This window comes from Poromitra crassiceps (assembly GCF_964638095.1).
Source record: "Poromitra crassiceps genome assembly, chromosome: 2".
In the NCBI taxonomy this organism is placed as follows: domain Eukaryota; kingdom Metazoa; phylum Chordata; class Actinopteri; order Beryciformes; family Melamphaidae; genus Poromitra; species Poromitra crassiceps.
This window is the reverse complement of record NC_139624.1, coordinates 61,295,387-61,316,583: the sequence shown is the minus strand read 5'-3', so window position 1 is coordinate 61,316,583 and position 21,197 is coordinate 61,295,387. Positions and strand designations below refer to the sequence as shown.

General features: G+C 47.2%; 1 protein-coding gene across 1 annotated transcript in view; it reads right to left on the bottom strand.

Annotated features, from left to right (window-relative positions):
- LOC310772426 (ELKS/Rab6-interacting/CAST family member 1-like) overlaps window positions 1-21,197 on the bottom strand; it is a gene marked incomplete at both ends in the record, with an annotated part of 472,647 nt that overhangs the window by 240,689 nt on the left and 210,761 nt on the right. Inside the window, one exon of the mRNA XM_083632236.1 lies at window positions 667-802. Coding sequence (XP_083488362.1) covers window positions 667-802 — 136 coding nt within the window. The remainder of the gene's footprint in view (window positions 1-666; window positions 803-21,197) is intronic.

Genomic DNA, 21,197 nt, shown 5'->3' with positions numbered 1-21,197 from the left:
GGGAGAAGTGAACGTGAACACAGATTGTGACTGATTCTTTCGCTCCATAGTCACCAAGTGAATATTGGACCCATTTTCCACAAGTCACATATCTTCTGAGAATTCTGACACTAAGATGTCATTTTTCAGACAGACAAATGAGGAGAAAATTTACTTTGTTCGAGACCTGTCTCTGTCAACTCCCTCTCGCGAGATTTGATAACAAAGCTAACATTAGCAGGTAGTGATTAGCTAAAGCGAAGTGAAGTTCGCAGATGTAGTGGATACAACTATATTGAGCTAACAAGGCAGTTTCGTGTTTATATGTGTGGTATTTATTCCATGCCTTCTCCCAACTCCCATCTGGAGGTCCAAACAGCACAGCCTTCCAACTAAGCTGCGCCTGTACAACAGCAACGTTGAGTCTGTTCTGCTGGATGGTTCAGAGAGATGACAAGTGGTCAAAACTGGCATGAGGAAGTTTTCTACAATGGATGCCTCAGAAGAATATGCAACATCTTTTGGCCAAATAAAATCACCAATCACCAACTGTGCAAGAACACACATAGCTGGAACATCACCAAAGAAATCACAAAGATGAGATGTACTATTGGTGGAGCCTGTAATGAGCCATCTCTAAGTATCAAGTACTGTATCTCTGAGCATGCTTCCTCCCACCCTCCATACCTTGATCTGCTGGGAGCTTTCGCTCAGGTTGTCCTCTCTCTTCCTGGCCTCATCCATCAGCTGGGCGTTCCGGCTCTTCTCCAGCTGCTCCTTGTGTTTCATGTTGGCCACCTTCTTCGACTGGTCCTTCATCTGCCTGTACACACAGGCACGCACGCACACACTCTCACACACACACACACACACACATACACACACACACACACATACACACACACTCTCTCTCACACACACACACACACACACACACACAAATGCATGCACGCACGCACGCACGCACACACACACACACACACAGACACACACAGTCAAAGTCAATGGCTAACCCACATACTATCTCTCTCAATGCTTCATGGAAACACTTTTCACTTGGGTTTGGGCGGTGGTGTTACGTGTGGATGCTGTGATGATGTTGCTAAAGGAATTAAAGGTGCATTACATACTTTTTCATAGCACAAAATTACCATAATACAAGGGCAACCTCTGGTTCTGAAAAGTGAAGCGGTCCCTTAAACCAGTGGTCCCCAACCACCGGGCCGTGGACCGCTACCGGGCCGCAATGCATTTGGTACCGGGCCGCGAGCCCGGTCCAATTTTTCTTTTTTTTTATAAACATAGGCTATAATATTATAGGCTGTGTGGTAGTTGAAACATAGTTTCAAGTTTATGTTTATTTATGTTTGTAGTTGAAACAAAAACATAAATACTGTAGGCTACATACAGTACAACACAAAAGGCTGTTATTTACCCTTTGTCACCACCTGGTGAGTAAATATATATGTAACTAAAACCATTAAAATTGACAACCGGTCTGTGACTTTTTTTTCCATGTACCTACCAGTCCTTGGCACAAAAAAGGTTGGGAACCCCTGCCTTAAACCACTGACCTTAAACCACAAAAAGAACTGATTGAATGGAAGTCAATGGGAAAATTACCCTACTTCTCACTTGATTTATTACCTCAGTAAACACTTTCCTAATGAGTTGATGGTTAGGTTAAGTTAAGTTAAGTTTATTTGAAATGGACATCACAGGGCATTGGAGATGTAACATACATGTATGCACAACAACCAGATACACAGTGTTAAGTGTTTATAGCAGAACGCTAATTTTCAACACCTGTCCACAGGCGACTTTTACATTAAAATACACCCCAGAGGACATACCCAAAAAGAAACATAATCAAATATAAAACCACAAGAGTAAAGCTATACATACAAATGTATTGACAAGGAAGTCACTAGATGCTGGAGACTTTTTAAGGGCAAAGTCACGCCTTTTCATTAATTGCCAGATATCTTGACCAAAACATGGAAGAGAGCTTCTTTTAGGGCTGCTCCTCCATGATTTTGTGTATCTGTCAATTAATGCATTCATAGTTGTCATAACATTTTCACAGCAGGTATTCAAGGAGGTACACACAAAATTCTCACAGCAGGTATTCAAAGATGTACACACGATGTACACATAATACAGACATAATACACAGAGTAGGCCTACCACCAGAGGTCTACAAGGGTATTAAGTGTGAGAACACAGTTGTTTCTCTTTTAACCATGACTTAATACTAGGGGTGTCACAATATATCGTCCCACGAAATTTCGCGATAGTAAAACGTCACGATATGTATCGTTGAGATGAAATCTCATATCGTGAAAAATCGTTTTTTTTTTTTTCAAAAGTAGACAAAGAAACGTCTTTGTTTGTTGAAGTTCAATGTGTGGAAAGTAGTTCACTTGAACAAGTCTCTGAAGAGACACATGAGAAGTTATACAGGAGAGAAACCATTCAATTGAGTTTCTGGCAAAACTGTTTACTTGACAGGAAAAACTGAAGATGCATAAAAAATAGACTAAGAAAAGTCTTGTTGTTTGAGTTTGAAGAAAAACTGAAGATGCATAATGAGAATTTATACTGCTGAGAAACCTTTTAGTTCAAAGTAAATCTAAGTGACGGTGTAACTCATTCTATTTCAAGATAAGCCTTATCTCCAATCTCATGTTTTTTCTAGTTGTTATTGTAATAACAATTTCCCACAACAGCATGTTTTGTATTTGTGCATTTCAAATAAAATACTATTTTTCCAGTCATATATTGTCATTATTCAAGTTTAAAAAAATATTGTTAAAATCGTATCGTATCGTATCGTTATCGTGAACCCAGTATCGTGATACGTATCGTATCGTGAACTGAGTGTATCGTGACACCCCTACTTAATACCCCTGTTAAAAACATAAAAATCATGTTGTGTTTTCAGCTCAGTAGGTAGACCGTTCCATAGTTTTGCTCCTTTAACAGAGAAAACTGATTGTCCAAACGGGACACGACAGTCTCTGTTTGTAGAAGCCTGTGTGTTAATTCTACTGTCTTACAACGTAATCATTAAAAGAGGAAGAGCTTGGCCATGCAGACATTTAAAAATAAGCTTTAGGTTTGAATAGCTTATGAAACTTTCAAAGCTGAGCATTTTGTGTTTCCCCAAGATGTGACAATGGTGCCACCTCATTGGTCTCAATCACTAGTTTCAAGTCTTCTTCAATCTATACAGCATGATGTTCATTTTGTAAATGATGGACCCATTTCGAGTAAAATAGATGATAATGCAGACTATGTTTTGAGGAGTGATTGACAGGCCGCCTGTCCAGTGATCGCAAAGCTCGCTAGATCGCGGACCAATAGCAGGCATCTCTGTGGGAAACCCCTGGTCTCACGCTAGCTGCTTCTGGCTCCAATAACCAAGATGGTGACAGTCAAAATGCCAAACTCGAGGCTTGGGAGTCCACTAACCCAGAGGTTCTCAAATGTTTTTCAGCCAAGGACCCCTTACAAGATAGAAAATATACCGGGGACCCCCTCATTCTGATTTGTGATTTTGGGCTAAGCTTAATTGTTTCCACGGTAACGTGCTTGACTTTTAATTTGATAGGTTTGTTATTAGAATGTAATCCATGAACCATTTTAGATTTAAAGCATAAACTATTTTCGTTGAACTATGAAGATTTTGCAAAAAAAAAATTTTTTTTTTTTTTATTACATTACATTTACATTACGTCATTTAGCAGACGCTTTTGTTTTGTCCAAAGCGACTTACAATATCACAATTTGTCAACAGTACAGAAAACCACTATGCAACACAATCAATGACAGCCAAGATATTTTGATAGACTAGCACCATGTAGGAAGTAGTTTGAGAAGGAATAAGTAACATGTAGCATTTTTTTTTTATTAACACATTCACTGCCAACAACGTATGAACACGTTTTCAGAATCCAGCTGTTGCCTGCCAACAACGTGTTTACACGTTTAACTGTTTTTTCAGTGGTTTCCACTAGGTGAGGCCCTTGGGCAATATGTGAATGTGGATCCGACCTCTCCCGCTGCCCCGGAAGTACTCTAACAAAGATTTCTATATAAGGAAGGCGGCATCCTTTGGTCGGCGTGGGTTTGAAGTAGGTAAGTTGAGACAGAGAGATACAGCATTATATAGCGATTTATACATAGCGAATTTAGCAATTTAGAGTCAGATTTAGAGCGATTTTGTTAGCGTAGTTGATTTAGTTTGTTAGTTGTTAGTACAGTAGTAGTGTTTAGTATAGTCTTTATAAAGACTTTGTTTAGATAGATAGTTAGCGGTAGTTACAGTTAGTGTTCATTGTAGTTAGCTTAGCACATTTAGCGTTAGCGTCAGTTCATTTTAGTATTTAGCCTTTATTCTAGTTCATTTTATTCTAGTTCAGTTTGATCGAGTTGGTAGCCGGTAGATTAGCCTTATTTCAGTTCAGTTTGATCTAGTCGTAGCAGTAGTTGTTTTATTTCAGTTTAGTTTAGTTAGTATTTTCAGTTTTAGTTTAGTTGGGAGTGGGTGGTGTTTGTGTTTGTGCCATGCCGGCCAAACGCAAGCGGTCTTCGGCGGCTGCACGCAAGCGATCGGCGGATCAGAGATCACTGCTGGATTTCTTTTCCGTTCGTAACGAGCTTGTGCCGGAGACCGATTCCGAGGTCTCGGATGAGGAACGGGGTGAGCCCATGCATGTCGCGGCTGCGGCTGCTGGGCTGACTGAGTCGTCCGAGTCGAGCGACCTCACATCTTCTCCAGACGCGGAGGATTCTGAGGATGAATGGGCCCCGTCGAGGAGCGAAGCTCCACAGAGCAGCAGTGGTAAGACGATGTTTGAGATGACTTGTGTAACTGTAATTACTATGACTGTACAAAAGCCAGCAGTCAGTCAATTCATTTTACTGAACAACAAGAGACACAACAATCAATAAGGCAGTATGTCTTATCACTATACTGCCTTATTGATTGTTGTCTCTTGTTGTTGTTTTTTTGCACTCAATGCCCTGTTATATTTGTACTATGTTGTAAACGGAGTTCACAGCACAAGAATTTCACACGTGATACTTGTACCATGGAGTGACAATAAAAATCTTGAATCTTGATTTTCAGACTCTGAAGATGAGCCTGTAGTAGCCAGCTGTAGCGCTACAGCATCTGGTGCCACATCCTCTGGTGCCAGGAAAATGGGTAAGATCACTATTCAGAATCAGGTTTATTTTCACATCACAGGTTCCAGCCAGAATTCCAGAAATTCTAGAACTCCAGAATTCAGTACCACACATATGAAAAACACTATTTTATGGTAATTATGTATTTCTATAATTTGCAGATGGAGCTGGAAGCGGGAAACGTCCCCAGCCTGCAGGTCCTGCTGAGTGGAGTGATGCTGACTGGGAGCCAACCCACATCCCATTCACCGCAGAACCGGGTCCTCATACTGGTGGTGCTCCTGCTCAACCAGTGGACTTTTTCCAGCTCTTCCTGGACGATGAGCTGCTCCAGGCCATTGCAGCACAAACTAATCTGTATGCACATCAGTGCATCAGTCAAGTGAGCGAGGCTCTGCCACATTCAAGGCTTGGGAGGTGGAAGGACACTGATGTGGCAGAAATCAAGAGCTTCTTGGGACTATACTTCCTCACTGGGATCGTGAAGAAGCCTGAACTGTCCATGTACTGGACCACAAATGAAGCGTCTGCTACCCCCTACTTCAACAAAACCATGTCTCGCAACCGCTTTCAACTGCTGACCAGATTCCTCCATTTCGCTAACAATTTTGATGTTGATGGTGCAGACAGGTTGTACAAGGTCCGGCCTGTGTTGAATGACCTGTTAGCAAAGTTCAGAGCCATGTTCACACCAGGTCGTGACATCAGCATTGATGAGGGGATGCTCCTGTGGCGTGGGCGGTTGGCCTTCAAGGTGTACAACCCACAAAAACCCATAAAGTATGGGATAAAATCATACATTCTTTGTGACTCCCAGACAGGTTACTGCTACAGTATGAAGCCCTACTGTGGTGAGCGGTCCTCCCTAGGTGAGACGGTGGAGTTCCTCCTCGGGGACTTGGCAGGGCAGGGTTACCATTTATACATGGATAACTACTACAACTCTGTTGGAATGTGTGCACAGCTGCTGGAGTGTCAGACACATGTCTGTGGCACTCTGAGGAAGAACAGGGGTGAGCCACCTGCTACGAAGGTTACCAACCACACAGTGAAGATGGGGGAAACGGTCATGCGACACAATGGTGGCACCATGGTTCTGGCCTGGCGCGACAAGCGCATCGTGAAAATGGTTTCCACTATGCACGACGACACGATGGAGACGGTGCAGGTGAGGCAGAAAGGCAGCAGAGAGAGGGTCCCACACGCAAAACCCAAGTGCGTTGTGGACTACAACAAGTACATGAATGGGGTAGACAGATTGGACCAGAACATTGCCTACTATCCCTTTGCCAGGAAGACATCCAGGTGGCCATTCAAGTTTGTGATGTACTTGTTTCAGATGTCTTTTTATAACGCCTTTGTGCTGTACAAAGCTAAACGCCCACAGAGAAAGTGTAAAACTTTGATGGCTTTCATCCTGAGTGTTGTCACTGCATGGACCACACCTGTGGTGGAGAGGAGGGGGGTGGGGGAGGAGGTGGGGGGTGGCGGGGAGGAGGTGGGGGGTGGCGGGGAGGAGGTGGGGGGTGGGGGGGAGGAGGTGGGGGGTGGGGGGGAGGGCAGCAGTGACCAACCTGCAACCATGCCCCGGGCACCATACCTGGACCCTCCAAGCAGGCTGGATGTCGATCTAGCAGGCCATGTAATGGCCATGTATCCAGCCACACGCAAACAAGCTCACCCAGCAAGGAAGTGTAGGGTTTGTATAAAGAATAAGGTTAGAAGCGAGACACGCTTCTTTTGTGTTATATGTAAGGTCCCATTACACAGGGCTCACTGCTATGAGGTGTACCACTCAGACAAGTAGGCATGGGTTGTAAAAAAAAAAAAAAAACCTGCCAGGGAGGTTTTGTCTTTGATGCTCTTTGTTTGATTGTTTGCTAGCTAGCAGGAATACATAAAAGCACCTGCCGATTTTCATGTAACTTTGTGGATGGGTGTAACATGGGCCAAGGAAGTACCCATTACATTTTGGAGCGGTTCTGGATTCGGTGTACGAGCCCAAACCGGTTTGATCACAAACCGAAAAAAACAATAAAAAAAAAAAACATGTAAAAAAAAAAAAAAGCTGAGTGACCTGTGGTCTGCTGTTGTTTTGTATTTATTTTGACATTTATTTATTTTATTATGGTATTATTCCTCCATTATTGAAAACAACTATTGTTCAGATGTCTGATGTCTCACTGATGGCAAAAATAAATGGTTAAAGTGACTTTTCTGCCTGTTTGATTGAATTTCACAAAACTGTGATTATCTCAGCATTCTGCCTCAGACCCTGAAACCATGCTGTACTCAACGGCTAATATCTACATAACTACTAACTCTACAAACTAACTCTTTTAGACAGAGAAAGTACACATTCTAATAGTACTTTTGAGATATTGTATGTTCACCAAGTCCAAGCAGAAAAGAATCCTCTGCTCTTGTAAAATGAGCCAGAATCCTCAAAAAACGGCTTGGCAAAAGCTACCTACAGCAAAAAAAAACGGCTGGCAGTCAATGTGTTAAAAAAAAAAAAAAAAAAAAAAAAATTACCTGAAAACTTTTCGCGGACCCCCTGGCAAAGTGCCACGGACCCCTGGGGGTCCGCGGACCCCCATTTGAGAACCACTGCACTAACCAATGGGTGGCATCACGGTGCTTAGGCCCATATTTTTATATGGTCCATGTCAGTGGTACTCAACCTTTTCTGAAGAGCCACATTGACCAACAACAAAAATCTTTGCAAGAGCCACGATCCAAAAAAGTCCCTTCCCTCCCATTATTTATTCTTAGGGCCCTATCTTCGTACGGCGCTATCGTTTGCGCTGCCATTTGCGCGCCTCTTATTGCTATCTTCCCTGCATCTTAAGCGATCGTCTGCCTCCACCGTCCAGTTTTGCGCTGGGGTCGAAGCGCAGACACAGGTGTAGGCATGGCCCAGGCGTGTCCGTGGGCCTCTAGCCTATCATCTGTCTCGCGCAAGTGTCATTTAGCCTCTGGGGAAGATACCGTCGGTATGTTCCGAGCGCAAAGAGAGGTTTGGGCGTTGCCCGTTCCAAAATAGCCGTTCCAGTGCAATGTGTTAGAAAAAGAGGCCTTGGGTGCTCTCAATTTTAACGCCAGCAAATAGCTGGTCTTAGCGCAAACAACCCCACTACGCCAGGCGTACGCCTGAGCGCACACAGTATTCTCCATGCAGTGCAGGAAATCCTTGCTTGGATACACGGCATGGATGTCTCTCTCTCTCTCCAACACTTTGCGCACGCAGACACTCTTCCCTCTTCAGAATGCCACATTGATTTTCAACTATAGCCTACATTGCAGAAAAAACACATCTTGATTTAAAAATGAGAATTGGTTTGTCTGGTTTTATTAGGCTACATAATTCCCAACCATACAGGTCTGTGGTGTAACATTAGATTACTTTAGGTAGGAGAGGGTAGGAGAAAATAAAAAGCAAATGTTGATCTTTTCCAACCATTATACGTTTAAAGGCACTATGTGTGATTTTTTTGTCCACTAGATGTCGCCATTTCAAACCAAAACAAAGGGGTGTTACCCAAACAATCTCGATCCCACCCACCAGTGCAGAGCACTTCCTGCTTCCCCTGCCTCCCTCTCATCCACTCCCAAGCAATGGAGAAATAAACAACTATTTTGTGGATAGCCTACCAACTGCAGACGTAAGTACATAAAACAAGCACGAATGCATCTCGGCTATGTCTTTGGCTTGAGTAATGACAAATTTCACATGATAGTCATAAAACTTTAGGTTATTCACAATAGTCCGCTTGGTAAGACTGTTATTTGTATCATCTGCTAACCGATCAAAATCCATGTAACCTAACCTTTTGCATAACCTGCCCTATTGCTAAGTACGGTTAGGCAAAACGTTGTCTAAAACTTGTTTGACATAGCTAAATTAGGATGATTTCAATTCAATGTTGGGGACATCGCTAGCTAACCACAGCTGTCTGTCAACAGTGAGTAGCTTAGCCTATGTGTTTTTGTTCGTCTGCTAATACCAAGACATGGCCAAAATGTATTCATAGTGCAACGCTAGTATTTTCTCATTGTTACAGTTGTTCAAACTAATTTCAAACGCTTGAATCACTGCTGTTTTTTATAGGCAGGCAAACCAAGGTGTATGCCTGAAGCCCAGGCTAGCACCAGTGGGACATGGAGGAGAGGAGGCAGGGTCGCAGAGAGGAAGGTCGGCTGTAGGACGATAGCAGATCTTGTCGACATCCTGAAGAACCGCATAGCTGATGGAACTGGTCACGTCATTCTGGTGTAGCCCATATTTTAGTTTTGCAAATAAAGTATTTTTTCTGATAAATGAAGTTGTGAAATGCACTGAGAAACATCACATACACTGTCTATTATATAAAGTAGGCTATATATACACAGAAACACAAATACTGGTAGGCTACTGTAGCTAGACACACTCAGCTTTAGGCAAATCTAATGTTACAATGGACAACAGACAGTCACAATGGAGAATAGTGGCAAAGAGACATGGATGAAGTCATATCAACTTTATTGGTGTACAGAAGATTGCAGACAGCAAACATCAAAACATCAAAGGTGATGGAACATGTATTATACAGGTTTGCTATAAAAGCACCATTTCTCCATCTCAAATATCATAATCGTGGGTCCACTTGTTTTCTATCTTGACTATCGTCAGCTCTTCTGGATGACTGGAAATCAGACAAATGGAAATGTGTTTAGTATTCATTTGAATCATCTATTTTGTAGCTGCTAGATATCAAGGCAGGGTTCCTCCACATTGTCATGAATTAGATACTTTTACCAAACCTTGATTTGTTTGGACGGTGTTACAGCTATTTTCTAATGTAACGTTGCTTAGTGAGACAGAATAGAAAAACAAACTTTTCTCCATGGCCTTTCTAAGTGTTTACACATTACTATACCGTTCTGCGTCATAGTGACAGCAACTGGACGTAATTATAACAGAAAATGCATGCAAAATTTGTAATGGGAAGTAACATTATGTCATGCATGTCAACTTGTCACCAGAATGTCTGTGTATAAGTTATACACGAACGACAAGCTAATCAAATCCAGCAACAGGCCACACTAGCAGTGTAAAGTCATTTGAATAGCCGTGAAAAGCAACAGTTAGCCAAGTGATTACAACATTCCCAGAACAAATTCACAATATCGATAACAACTTGTACATTTCGCTATCATGCGTAACGTTACTGAAATGGGACATGCAAAAGCTATAACGTTACTTACACATGAGGAGAAGACCCCAGCTCCGAGTGACTTTGCAGGCCAGATATAGCTGCTCGTAGGGCTCTCCATCTAGTGAAAGCCAGACCGGCAAGGTTGACTCTGGTCTGAGATCTTTCTTTTCGGCGGCGATTTGGCTAAAGTAGGCTAAAGGTTTCTAAGGTGGATCAGAGTCCCTGGAATGCCCGCATCAGGGGTCCGCCATCTTGGTCTACAAAATTCTGTTTTGGGCTGTGAGGGGCTCACTAGCTTGGCCTCTCCAGGGAGGGATTTCTATGTAAACAGATCACGCCCATTCGGGCTCCTGGGAGAAAGGATTGCTGGCTATCACAACACAGGGAGGGGGCGTGGCTTAGTTGTAAACACAGAAATTAATCACTGTAAGTCCTCAACATATACAAGGTAATGGTTTGGTGATATTTAATAGTGCAGAATCCTACACATAGTGCCTTTAATAGCCCTCTCCACTTCCCTCGTCAGGAGGAGAGAGAGAGAGACACGGGGCATACTGCCTCACCTCGTAATAGCCAGTAACCTATAGGCACCTAACCTACTGCAAAAGTTAACTGTTGAAAATTCGATGTCTGGTTTTGTCACGAGTAGCCTACAGCTGAAGCCCATCTCGCCATCAAGCAGACCGTGACGGAAGCATGTGTCTTTATGTGCGCCAAGGGGAAAATGACTGAATAAATTGGTGGGATTCGATGTATATATATTAATAGAAACTAATAGAAAATAGCTGATTAATAAAATGTGTGCTGGTGGAACGAAATTCAACTTCAAATAGAGCAGCATCACTCATCGCGGCTCTCAGTACGCTGCGTAATTACGCATGCAGTATAGCCCCGCAGCGGAGATGCAGGAGAAGAGAGCCCGAAAAGGGATAAGCATACATCCATACAGACGTTTGGGCAGCAGCCCTTTTTCAGCGTCTGAAATGGCAATAATACACAGGTGATTCACAGGTAGGCATGAGCACGTTATTTGATTTCTATGCATGACAGCCTCACATCTCTCTCTCTCTCTCTCTCTCCCCATCTAGGCTATCTTTTCTCTCTCCCTCTTTCTCTCTCTCCCCCTAGTCTCTCTCAGTGAGGAGGAAGCTGCTGACGTGACGCTGTGGTTTTATGGGCATGACCACACCTCCACAATGCTTTTGGGTATAAACACGCCTATACGGAGATGTGCGCCGAGATGACGTGAAGCGCAGCGGGCCGACACGCCCACAATTAGAGCTTTGCCCGGCGCTATTCCAGCGCAAAACGGGCGCTAACGCAAAATTACCGCCGTTGGGAAGATAGGGCCCTTAGGGTGCTTTCACACTGGTGCCCCGGTACCGTTCCCGAGTACACTTGTCCCCAAATTGACCCCAGTATCTGAACATTTGATTAGTGTGAACTTTGCATTCCGTTCCGTTCCGCGCCCGGGGGCGCAACAAGGAACTGTGACGGGATCCACTTGAAAAGGTGGACTGGGGAACGCTTTGGCGTGCCCGGGCACGGAACACTTTCGAGTGTGAAAGCCAACCGTTCCGAACCACATAGACAACACACAGAGCAAGGATACACTGCAGGCATAGTTGATGGGTGCCGTACCATTGTTCCGACCTCTCATTTTTCCGACCTCCCAATATTCCGACCTCCCAATGTTCCGATTTGACTTCCAGTTCACGTTCAGGCAGCTGCAGGGTGCTGAACCGGGTGGCAGATAAAGTAGGCTACTCGGGCGGAGCCGCGGCCTGCAGCTTGCACTCTGTGATTTCTTGTGTCTATATAATATATCTGGTGTGTCTAAATATTAACCAAACCTGAACTATGAACCAAACCGTGAAAGCTACATCTTTCCCACAATCTACTTTGAATTATGGAATTGATTAGAATCGTTTTTGTCAATAAATATTTTCGTTTGGACTTTTAAAGTTCTGTAGGCTGTGTGCGCAATTCTCTCTCTTTCTCTCTCTCTCTCTCTCTCTCTCTCTCTCAGATGCTGCTAAATGGGTTGCCTCGAATCCTCGAAATGATTGTGGAGACCAGCAAAATTAAAATAAAGACGTGTTGTTCAAAGATGTTTGGCACATTTTAAATTGCAAAATGCAATTTAAAATCTGCCTTTTATAATCCATTTTCATATTCTTGCTTATTCATTTTCATATTATTTGTCCTTTGCATAATTATTTTTTGCCTTTACTTTACCATTAGACAACTGTTTTACTTAAAGCACAAGCAGAATTGTGCCACCTGTATACAGGTTAATTAAGTAGGCTACTAACTTGCACAATAAATAATTAAATAAATAATTTGCTATAGACTACATGTCAAAAATATGCGTGTTCAGGGACGCATGAAGCTGGGGCGGGAGGAGAACAATGACACAATGAAGGTTGGAGTAGTAGGCTACCGGCAATAATTTCAATCCACTTTCACCCCTGGTACACCTTTATAAACCTCTGCTTTGCTGCGCCCTGCAGCTGTGTAAAATGTCATACGAAATAATTAGAAATTCCAATAGGATAAGCTTGCCTGATTAACTGAAAACAATCACGTGCAGTGCAGGGATTTCGAGCCGGTAATTGCTGACTTTAACGCGCATCATCTCAAAGCTCACAACACGCAACAAGGGATTTCGTTCTCAGATGTAGGCTACAGGTAACACAAGGCTAATATTTTTACCTTTGCCCTTCAGTTTAAAGTAAAGCAAATATTCTCATCTTGTGAAGTAGCTAGGCTATGGCCCCTATTCTCCCACAGGCCTTCGGCGCTAAAACGGGCCTTAAACGCAAAAAAACGTGCCTTGCGCCTGTTTTGGGACGATATCAATATGGCTTTACGCTGCCAAATGCGCTTTAGGCCGAATGGGCGTGGCGCAGTCCCAGAATGGGCCAAAGTGGGCGTGTCGGCCTTAAATCTCGGCGTACTGATATCTTCGCACCTGGCGTAAATTTAGCGCTTTGCGCCTTTGAAAACGTTAGGGTTGTGCTACAACCCAGGTTTTACGAGTGAGAACGAGAGCTCTCACTAGTGCCTTAAACGCTGCAACGCAGCCCTATGGAAGACTGTTATTTTGCTCCAAAATTACTTTTCATTAAAACCTAACCACCCACCCGTAGGTGGCGTGGTACCCCCTGGGACTGACACGGATCCACGTGACTACGTCACGTCCTGCCAGTCCAGGGAATAATCACTCTAATTTCTTCCAGCCCGCTGAGATCCGACGCACCCCGTGACGCATCGACACAGCAAGGCTGGGTAGTGAGAGCTCTCGTTCTCACTCGTAAAACCTGGGTTGTAGCACAACCCTAACGTTTTACTTCGTTTCGAACTCAAGCTCTCACTAGTGCCTCCATTCAACCGACCTTGCTGCCGGGAGCACCCCACAGGGCGACCCGAAAGGCACCGGTGAACCACGGCCATATGGCAACGTTTATGCCTAACCGTCTGACATATTAGAGTGGCAACGATACTACTTTCTTGCCACCGACAGCACCGCGTGCGCGAACTGCGCACCGGACACGTCGAGACTGTAGTACCTGACAAAAGTGTGATGAGAGGACCATGAGGCCGCGGCACACATGTCCTCCACCGACACACCGCGCAACAACGCAGAGGATGTCGCAACACCTCGCGTAGAAAGCGCCTTGATACCCTCCTGGGGAACCTTGCCCACGGCAAAGTATGCCAACGCGATCGCCTCCACTATCCAGTGTGATAAGCGATCCTTGGAAAGGGGTCCGCCCTGGGCCCTTTGCCCAAAGCAAACCAACAGCTGATCTGTAAAGCGTAAAGAACGCGTCCTGGCCACATAGGCCGAGAGCGCCCTTACGGGGCACAGCATGAGCAAACGTCTCTCCTCGCCCGTCTCTAACTGAACGGCGGGGGACAGAATGCTGATAAGTCTATGACCATAGACCTAAAGCTGACATTAATAATCTTAGGTTGGTAAGCCGGGTTAGGTCGCAACGTAACCCTGCGCCCATCATTACCACACAGGCCTGCTGCACCGAGAGGGCAATCAGGTCACCAACTCTCTTTCCTGACGACAAGGCCAGCAGCAGCGCGGTCTTTAAAGACAGAACCCTTAAATCGGCGGAGTCCAAGGGCTCAAACGGATGACCCGTTAGCCCGTCCAGCACCGTAACCAGGTCCGATTTGGAGGGAAAAACGCACCGCGACGGCGGGCGCAGTTTACGCGCCCCCTTCATGAGGCGCAAGACCAAAGGGTACGCCCCCACGGGGCTCCCTTCAATTCCCCTATGGCACGCAGAATCGCGGCTACGTACACCTTAAACGACTGCGGGGACTGACCCGCGTCAAGCAGGCTCTGAAGGAAACAGAACTGGTCGCACACTGCAGTTCACTGGATCCACGCCCTTACTTGCTGCATAGTGCATCCCACATTATCAGGCAAGCCCTGGGCTAGCAACTGGTCCGGTTCAGGAGCCAGACCGCTAGCTTCCACCTGCCTGGGGAGGGGTGGAACACCTCCCCCTCCGCCTGGGATAGGAGATCGGCCCGTACCGGCAATGCCCAGGGCGGATCTTGCGCCAGGGAGACCAGGTCCGTTTCAAACCATGTCTGCCTGTGCCAAACAGACTAAAACGAGCCGGAGGCGCCGTTCCCTCACCCTGTCCAACACCTGACGGATCAGGGGGGGTCGGGGGAAACGCATAGAGCCCCTCCCTCGGCCACGCGTGCGCTTTTAGCGCGTCATGACCTAACGGGGGCTGTCCTCCTGGATCGAGAACCACAGTGGGCAGTGTGTCGCGCGCCGCGATGCGAGAGATCGACGCAGGCGCGACCAACCCTGGCCCAAACCTGTTCCATCACCCGAGGGTGGAGGCACCACTCCGTATAACGGGGATTGCCTTGAGACAGCAGGCCGGTCGTAACTCCGCCGTCCCGGCAGATAGACCGCTGACACTGAAAGGAGACGGGGAAACACCCACAGGTGAATCCCCGCTATGGTTCAGCGCCCCCGACCGCACACCGCCCTGTTTGTTCAGGTGGGCGATCGCTGCCCTATTGTCCGAGCGAATCAGCACATGGTGCCCATGTGTGAGCCGCTGGAAGTGTTACCTCCGCCGGCCGGGGGGACTGCGGAGGCAACGTTCTCTTTCGAGTCTGGCCGCACGCGGACTTGTCCGGCAGTGCGGTCCCCAAGAGAGCTCCCAACCAACAATGGGCCCACGGCACCATTGATGGTGGGCTTGTCCTGAGGCAGAGCCCGGCGAATCGCCTTCAGCTCTAGCACGTTTATGTGGCGAAGCTCCTGAGCCTCCCACCGGCCGTTCGCCGAAAATGCCCGCAAATCGCACCCCCTCCCCAGAGGGAGGCGTCTGTGCGAATTACCATCCTGAGCGGGACAGGGCCCCACCGAGTACCTCTCGAGAGGTAACGGGGGTCCGCCCATATAGCCAGCGCCTGCCAGGCCTGACCTGTCAGAGGAACCCTGCGATGACGGTCCCCGGCCGAGTCCAGGCGAAGCCTGAGAACCATATTTGGACCACGAGAGCATGTGTAGCCTCCCTAGCGGGAGCACATGCAGTGCTGAGGCCATCAGGCCCAACATTACTGTGCACTGATGCACTGACACCGAGGGCACAGACCTAACGTCCTTGGCTTGCTGTCCGAACCGTGCGCGCCTGTCGCTCTGGCGAAAAGCTCGCAGAAAGTATAGCTCGAGCCCCAGGAAGGTCGCCGCCTGCGCTGGGACGAGGCAACTCTTCTGCCAGTTCACCAAAAACCCTAAGGTTTGCCGGTGATCGGTCACCACCTTGGTATGTTCCGCGGCACAGACCCTCGAGTCGGCCGCTAAGAGAACGTCGTCAAGATATAGGAAGGCGCGGAGGGGAGCCACGGCTGCCTCCACGCACACCGTGAGGGTTCGCGGGCTCAAAGACATGCCGAATGGCAAGCCACAGAACTCGTAAGCCTTCCCCCGGAAGGAGAACCTCAGGTATTTCCTGTGTCTCCTGACCATGTGGACATGGAGGACCGCACCTTCCAGATCCCTGGAAGTAAGAAATCCCCCTGTCTCAACTTGAACAGGCGGGGAAGAGAGCATTCGGGATGGGACTTCCTCAGCGTCTTGTTGAGACGCCGAAGGTCCAATTTTGGACGCATGGAGCCGTCCATGGCCTCCTCCTCCACGGCCAGATCGGGGGTCCCGTCGAACGTGGGTGGGCAAACTGTAGCGCGTATCCCCTCTGGAGGGTGCGCCGTAATGGGGACGGGGGAACATAGATGCTCCCAGGCATCGAGCCTGTTGGACAAGATGGTCTCCCGTTCCACCACTCGGATCATACTCTCTCCCTCAATGTCCCCATAGGAGACAGTGAACGGTCATCAAAAGCAGAGAGCATATGATTTACTGAATCAAGTCTCTCTGCCCGCTTCGCGCTCAGAAAAGAGTATCACCGTCTCATCATCGTGGATAGCGAGACTGAACATTTTAGAAACACATTTCTCAAGTTAGAAACTATAGAAATGATCCCTGAAATATAGTCATGTTATTGCTGGGCACCGGGACCTTTCGATCCGGTGCCCTGATGGGGGGCGGGACGTGAGAGGCTACGCCCCCCCGCCGCATGGACCGTTCCGTAGAAGCTGTGCATGCTGGGGGAGAACTTCTAACGCGAGCTCCGCCTACTGACTCGCTGTTGTATCGAAGTAACCCCCCCCCCCCCTGCCGTGCGCCTTTCGCAGGCTGGGGGGACTGCGGAGGTAACGTTCTCTCTCGAGACGCACGTGGACTTGTCCGACAGTGCGGCCCCCAGGCGAGCTCCCGACCAGCAATGAGCCGTTGGTGCCATTGATGGTGGGCTGTCCTAGGAGCCTCTAGCCGAGGCCAGGCCGTAGCCATGGACCAAGGCGAGCCTTGATGCTGGGTATGAGACCCTGGGCGAGCTCCCGACCGAACTCGGGCCTTGGGCACCGAGGACGGTGGGTCTAAAGCTACAAGCCGCAGGCTGGAACTAAGCCCAGCCTTGGTGAGCCAACCGGTGGGCTTGACCTGGGCGCCGCCAACCGAGGCCAGGCCGTGGCCATGGACCAAGGTGCGCTGTGCCCCCAGCCAGGCTCCCTGCACTTGCAGGGGGCACCCCAACAAGGGAGTGCGACCCATGGAGAGCTCCCAACCACCCCGGGCCTTGGGCACCAAGGGCGGTGGGCTTGTCCTTAGAGCTACAAGCCAAAGGCTGGTACTGAGCCCAGACCTTGGCGAGCTGTAAGCCCTGCTGGACGCGTAGCGCCAGCAAGGAGCAGTATGTCTATTGTAGCGGAGGTATCTCGCGCCCAATGTACTTAGCACACAGATACTAACTGCACGGGTGCACGCCAGCTATCTGCAAAATGCTATCGTTCTGTGCTAAACAGTACTAATATTGCTATCTGCACCTATGCAAGGCAGGCTAGCTTTAACACTTCTTTGAGAGCGGACCTTGGCCAGCTCTCAAGAGCTTAGCTGCAGACCAGACCGAGGGTTCAAGGCGCCTGTGCAGCGTGCTCGTGCCCAAGGCCGAACACGCACTTAACGTGCCGATTCATACTCGGCCAAGTAGTTTTACACACGGCCCATCCCCTCCCTGACCTTCCCTGCTCAGTAGCAAGAGGAAGCAGGAAGCTAACCACTAATAGCAAGCTCCCGCAGGGCGCACCCTATTAGCGGGAGTACCGCTTAAGCAAGCTAGCAAAAAGCACATGCTAGACAGTAAGCAACCCGGAGGCTAGCGAACGTGCGCGTGCAATGGTAACGTAAGCGGCAATAGCCCATCCCGAAGGGGGGGCACCAATACCCACAACCTGTTAACCCGAGAGAACAGACGTGGAAGCCACTAGCTAAGCTAGCATAAGCACTGAGAGACAAGCGTGCGCTAACACAAGCCTGCGCACAGGCCGGTGCCGCGCGTCTCTACCCTGAGTAACACGGGGAAGCAAGCGTGACCGCAAGCATTAGGCCAGCGGCCCGCGAAGCTAGTCAATCTCAGAAGAAACTCCTAAGAGGGAGTTGCAATCTAGTAGATGCTAATTGCACGAGGCAAGCAAACACTTAGCAGACAAGCAAGCTGGCTAAGATGGCGTAAGTACTGAGAGAAGCGGCCCACACAAGGTGCGGGGCGAGCTCACCTAGCTAGCGAATCGCCCAGCTAAAATCTCAGACGCCAGTAAAAGCTACACTACATTCATGTAGGTCCCAGCAACGCCTGTTCAAATTAATTGTGCCGGTCGTAATCGGCCAGCGTAGCCTCACAGCTAATACAGCACCTAGCTGTTCCCCCCTCTCTGTGTCTAACAGGAAAACGGGGTTAACGTGCAAGCTAAGCCTGCACCGGTAAGAGCTGGAGTACTACACATCGCTAGATACTGGCTGCACGGGAGCAAGCTAGCTAACTAGCTATTTCACTGAAGAGCATTACTACTCTCGCTTAAGGCGCGCCCTACAAGAGGTAGCTGGCGCGAAGTACTTAGCACACAGACACTAACTGCACGTGTGCACGTTAGCTATCTGTGCTACAAGGTAGTCCAAGCTAGCTGCACTGAGCAAACTAGCTAACTATCTAACGCGCGTGCTCTAAAGCCGGCGTTCCTAAAGTACGTAGCAACAGAAGCAACCGCACGAATGCATCTAGCTATCTGTGACAACTGTGCTATTTAGCCTGTTGTTCTAGTGCTAACGGTACAAGCTATTCTGCATGTATGCAAACCTAGCTAGAGTTATGAGTGCAGACCTGAGTCATGCGCTCAAGCCTAACAACGTTACCCCGTTTCCGGGGAAACGTTTCACATCAACTGCACGGCGGCAGCTACAGTAACAACAGTTAACTAAGGAAGATACTCTTAGCTTTTTAGATGACTTGTTCCGACGCCGCAGGGTGAAGGGTACAGGGTCGGTCTCCGAAGCCTGCTTTATCCCGTCCACGCGAACCTCTTGAGGTGGGCAAGTCAGCCGGGACGAGCCTAGTATCTAAAGCTATATAATATAACTCCTCGTTAACCGCGGGAGCTTTCACAAACACGTCTTCACAGCGGGTGGAAGAAAGCGGAAGTGATTATTCCCTGGACTGGCAGGACGTGACGTAGTCACGTGGATCCGTGTCAGTCCCAGGGGGTACCACGCCACCTACGGGTGGGTGGTCAGGTTTGAATGAAAAGTAATTTTGGAGCAAAATAACAGTCTTCCATAGGGCTGCGTTGCAGCGTTTAAGGCACTAGTGAGAGCTTGAGTTCGAAACGAAGTAAAACCAGGCCTATTCAGTGCGCCAGTGCTCTTCTGCCTCTCCCCTGTCACCCTTCTCTGTCTCTCTCTGAAACCAGGCCTATTCAGTGCGCCAGTGCTCTTCTGCCTCTTCTCTGTCACCCTTCTCTCTCTCTCTCTGACTCCCTCGCTTAGACAGGCACAACACACTTCCCATATAGGAAAAATAAGTTGTAAGTTGTCTGGCCTGTCCCAGCATGCATTGTGCTTCTCCATTTCGCTACTAAATAGCAACCAAATGAGGCGAAATAGATATAAAAGGTCGATCTAAATTAATGTGTAATGGTAACACAACCTGCAATTGTACACATTTCAATATTGGACCAAATGAAACATCGAAATGAATACACCACCCTATGTGAAACATATATGTCCTCCTGGGCCTATATATATCTCTTGTCGATTTAACGTGATTTAGATAAGTGACAGCGGAACGCGCTGCGGAACGCTTTCTACTGTCATGTGCTATACTGTGATGTCCGCTCCAATAACTTGGCCCTACTTCACATTTAGTTTTACAATAAAAACACATTTATGCAATGACTTTACATAATGTAGGGTATATTTATGTGCATCATTCTACCTGCAGCAGGGGAGAGAAAACGATATCGTTCTGGACAAACTTTCACCAATATAAAATTAATCTCATCATATAGGGATAGGCTATATTTTTCTAGCTGATGCCTTTAGAACATTCTTTTCACTTTGATCTTGCTATAGTGTAGCGTATTTACATGCTTGCAGTATTTAAACTGCAGTTAGATTGGTTTGAGAAGCATAATAATATGGAATAATAGCCTATAATGGAGACAGACAGACTGGATGAAGGGAGGGGGGGGGGGGGGGGGCAGAGCGCTTGGCTTTCGTCAGGTTTTGCGGGACCACTGGAATTGGAGCTAAAAAGGCAAGCGTGCGATTCGTTTATTGCACTTATCCAATGAGCATGACGGTGCATAATTTTACGCTTAAAAGGCGTGGTTGTAATGCTTTAGGCTGCGTGTAGCGCCAGCACGACGATATCAAGTGTGCTGGTCCACGCCCACTGATTTGCGCTGCGCCAGGCGCTCGGCCTAGAAACAGCGCCGATGCAACGATAGGGGCCTATAAGTCCATTCTGAAAGCGAGTTGGATGCCCGCCCGCATGTCAACCAGCTGCAGTCCATCCAGGCCCGGTTCTACAGGGGTGCAAAAGCATGCATTGCACCCTTATTTTAATTGTCTGCATGCTCAGTTGAAAAGTAAAAAAAAAAAAAATGCTGCAGCTGCACACTTACTGTTTAAACTTGAATTATAATTGTTGTTTTTCTTTGTTCTTTGATGTGAATTTATGGCTTTTTGGCACCTATATGTAACCTTTTAAGGTTGAGATAATTGTATTATATGGTCCAAATATTTCAGTAAAGCACTTGAAACACTTGAAATATTCTTGCTTGGGTGGTATCATTGATTGAAACGATTTATTGATTGAAACGATTTATTTCAAACAGTTAAAACAATACATAAAGTGAAAAAACAGTAAACATAACAGTCTA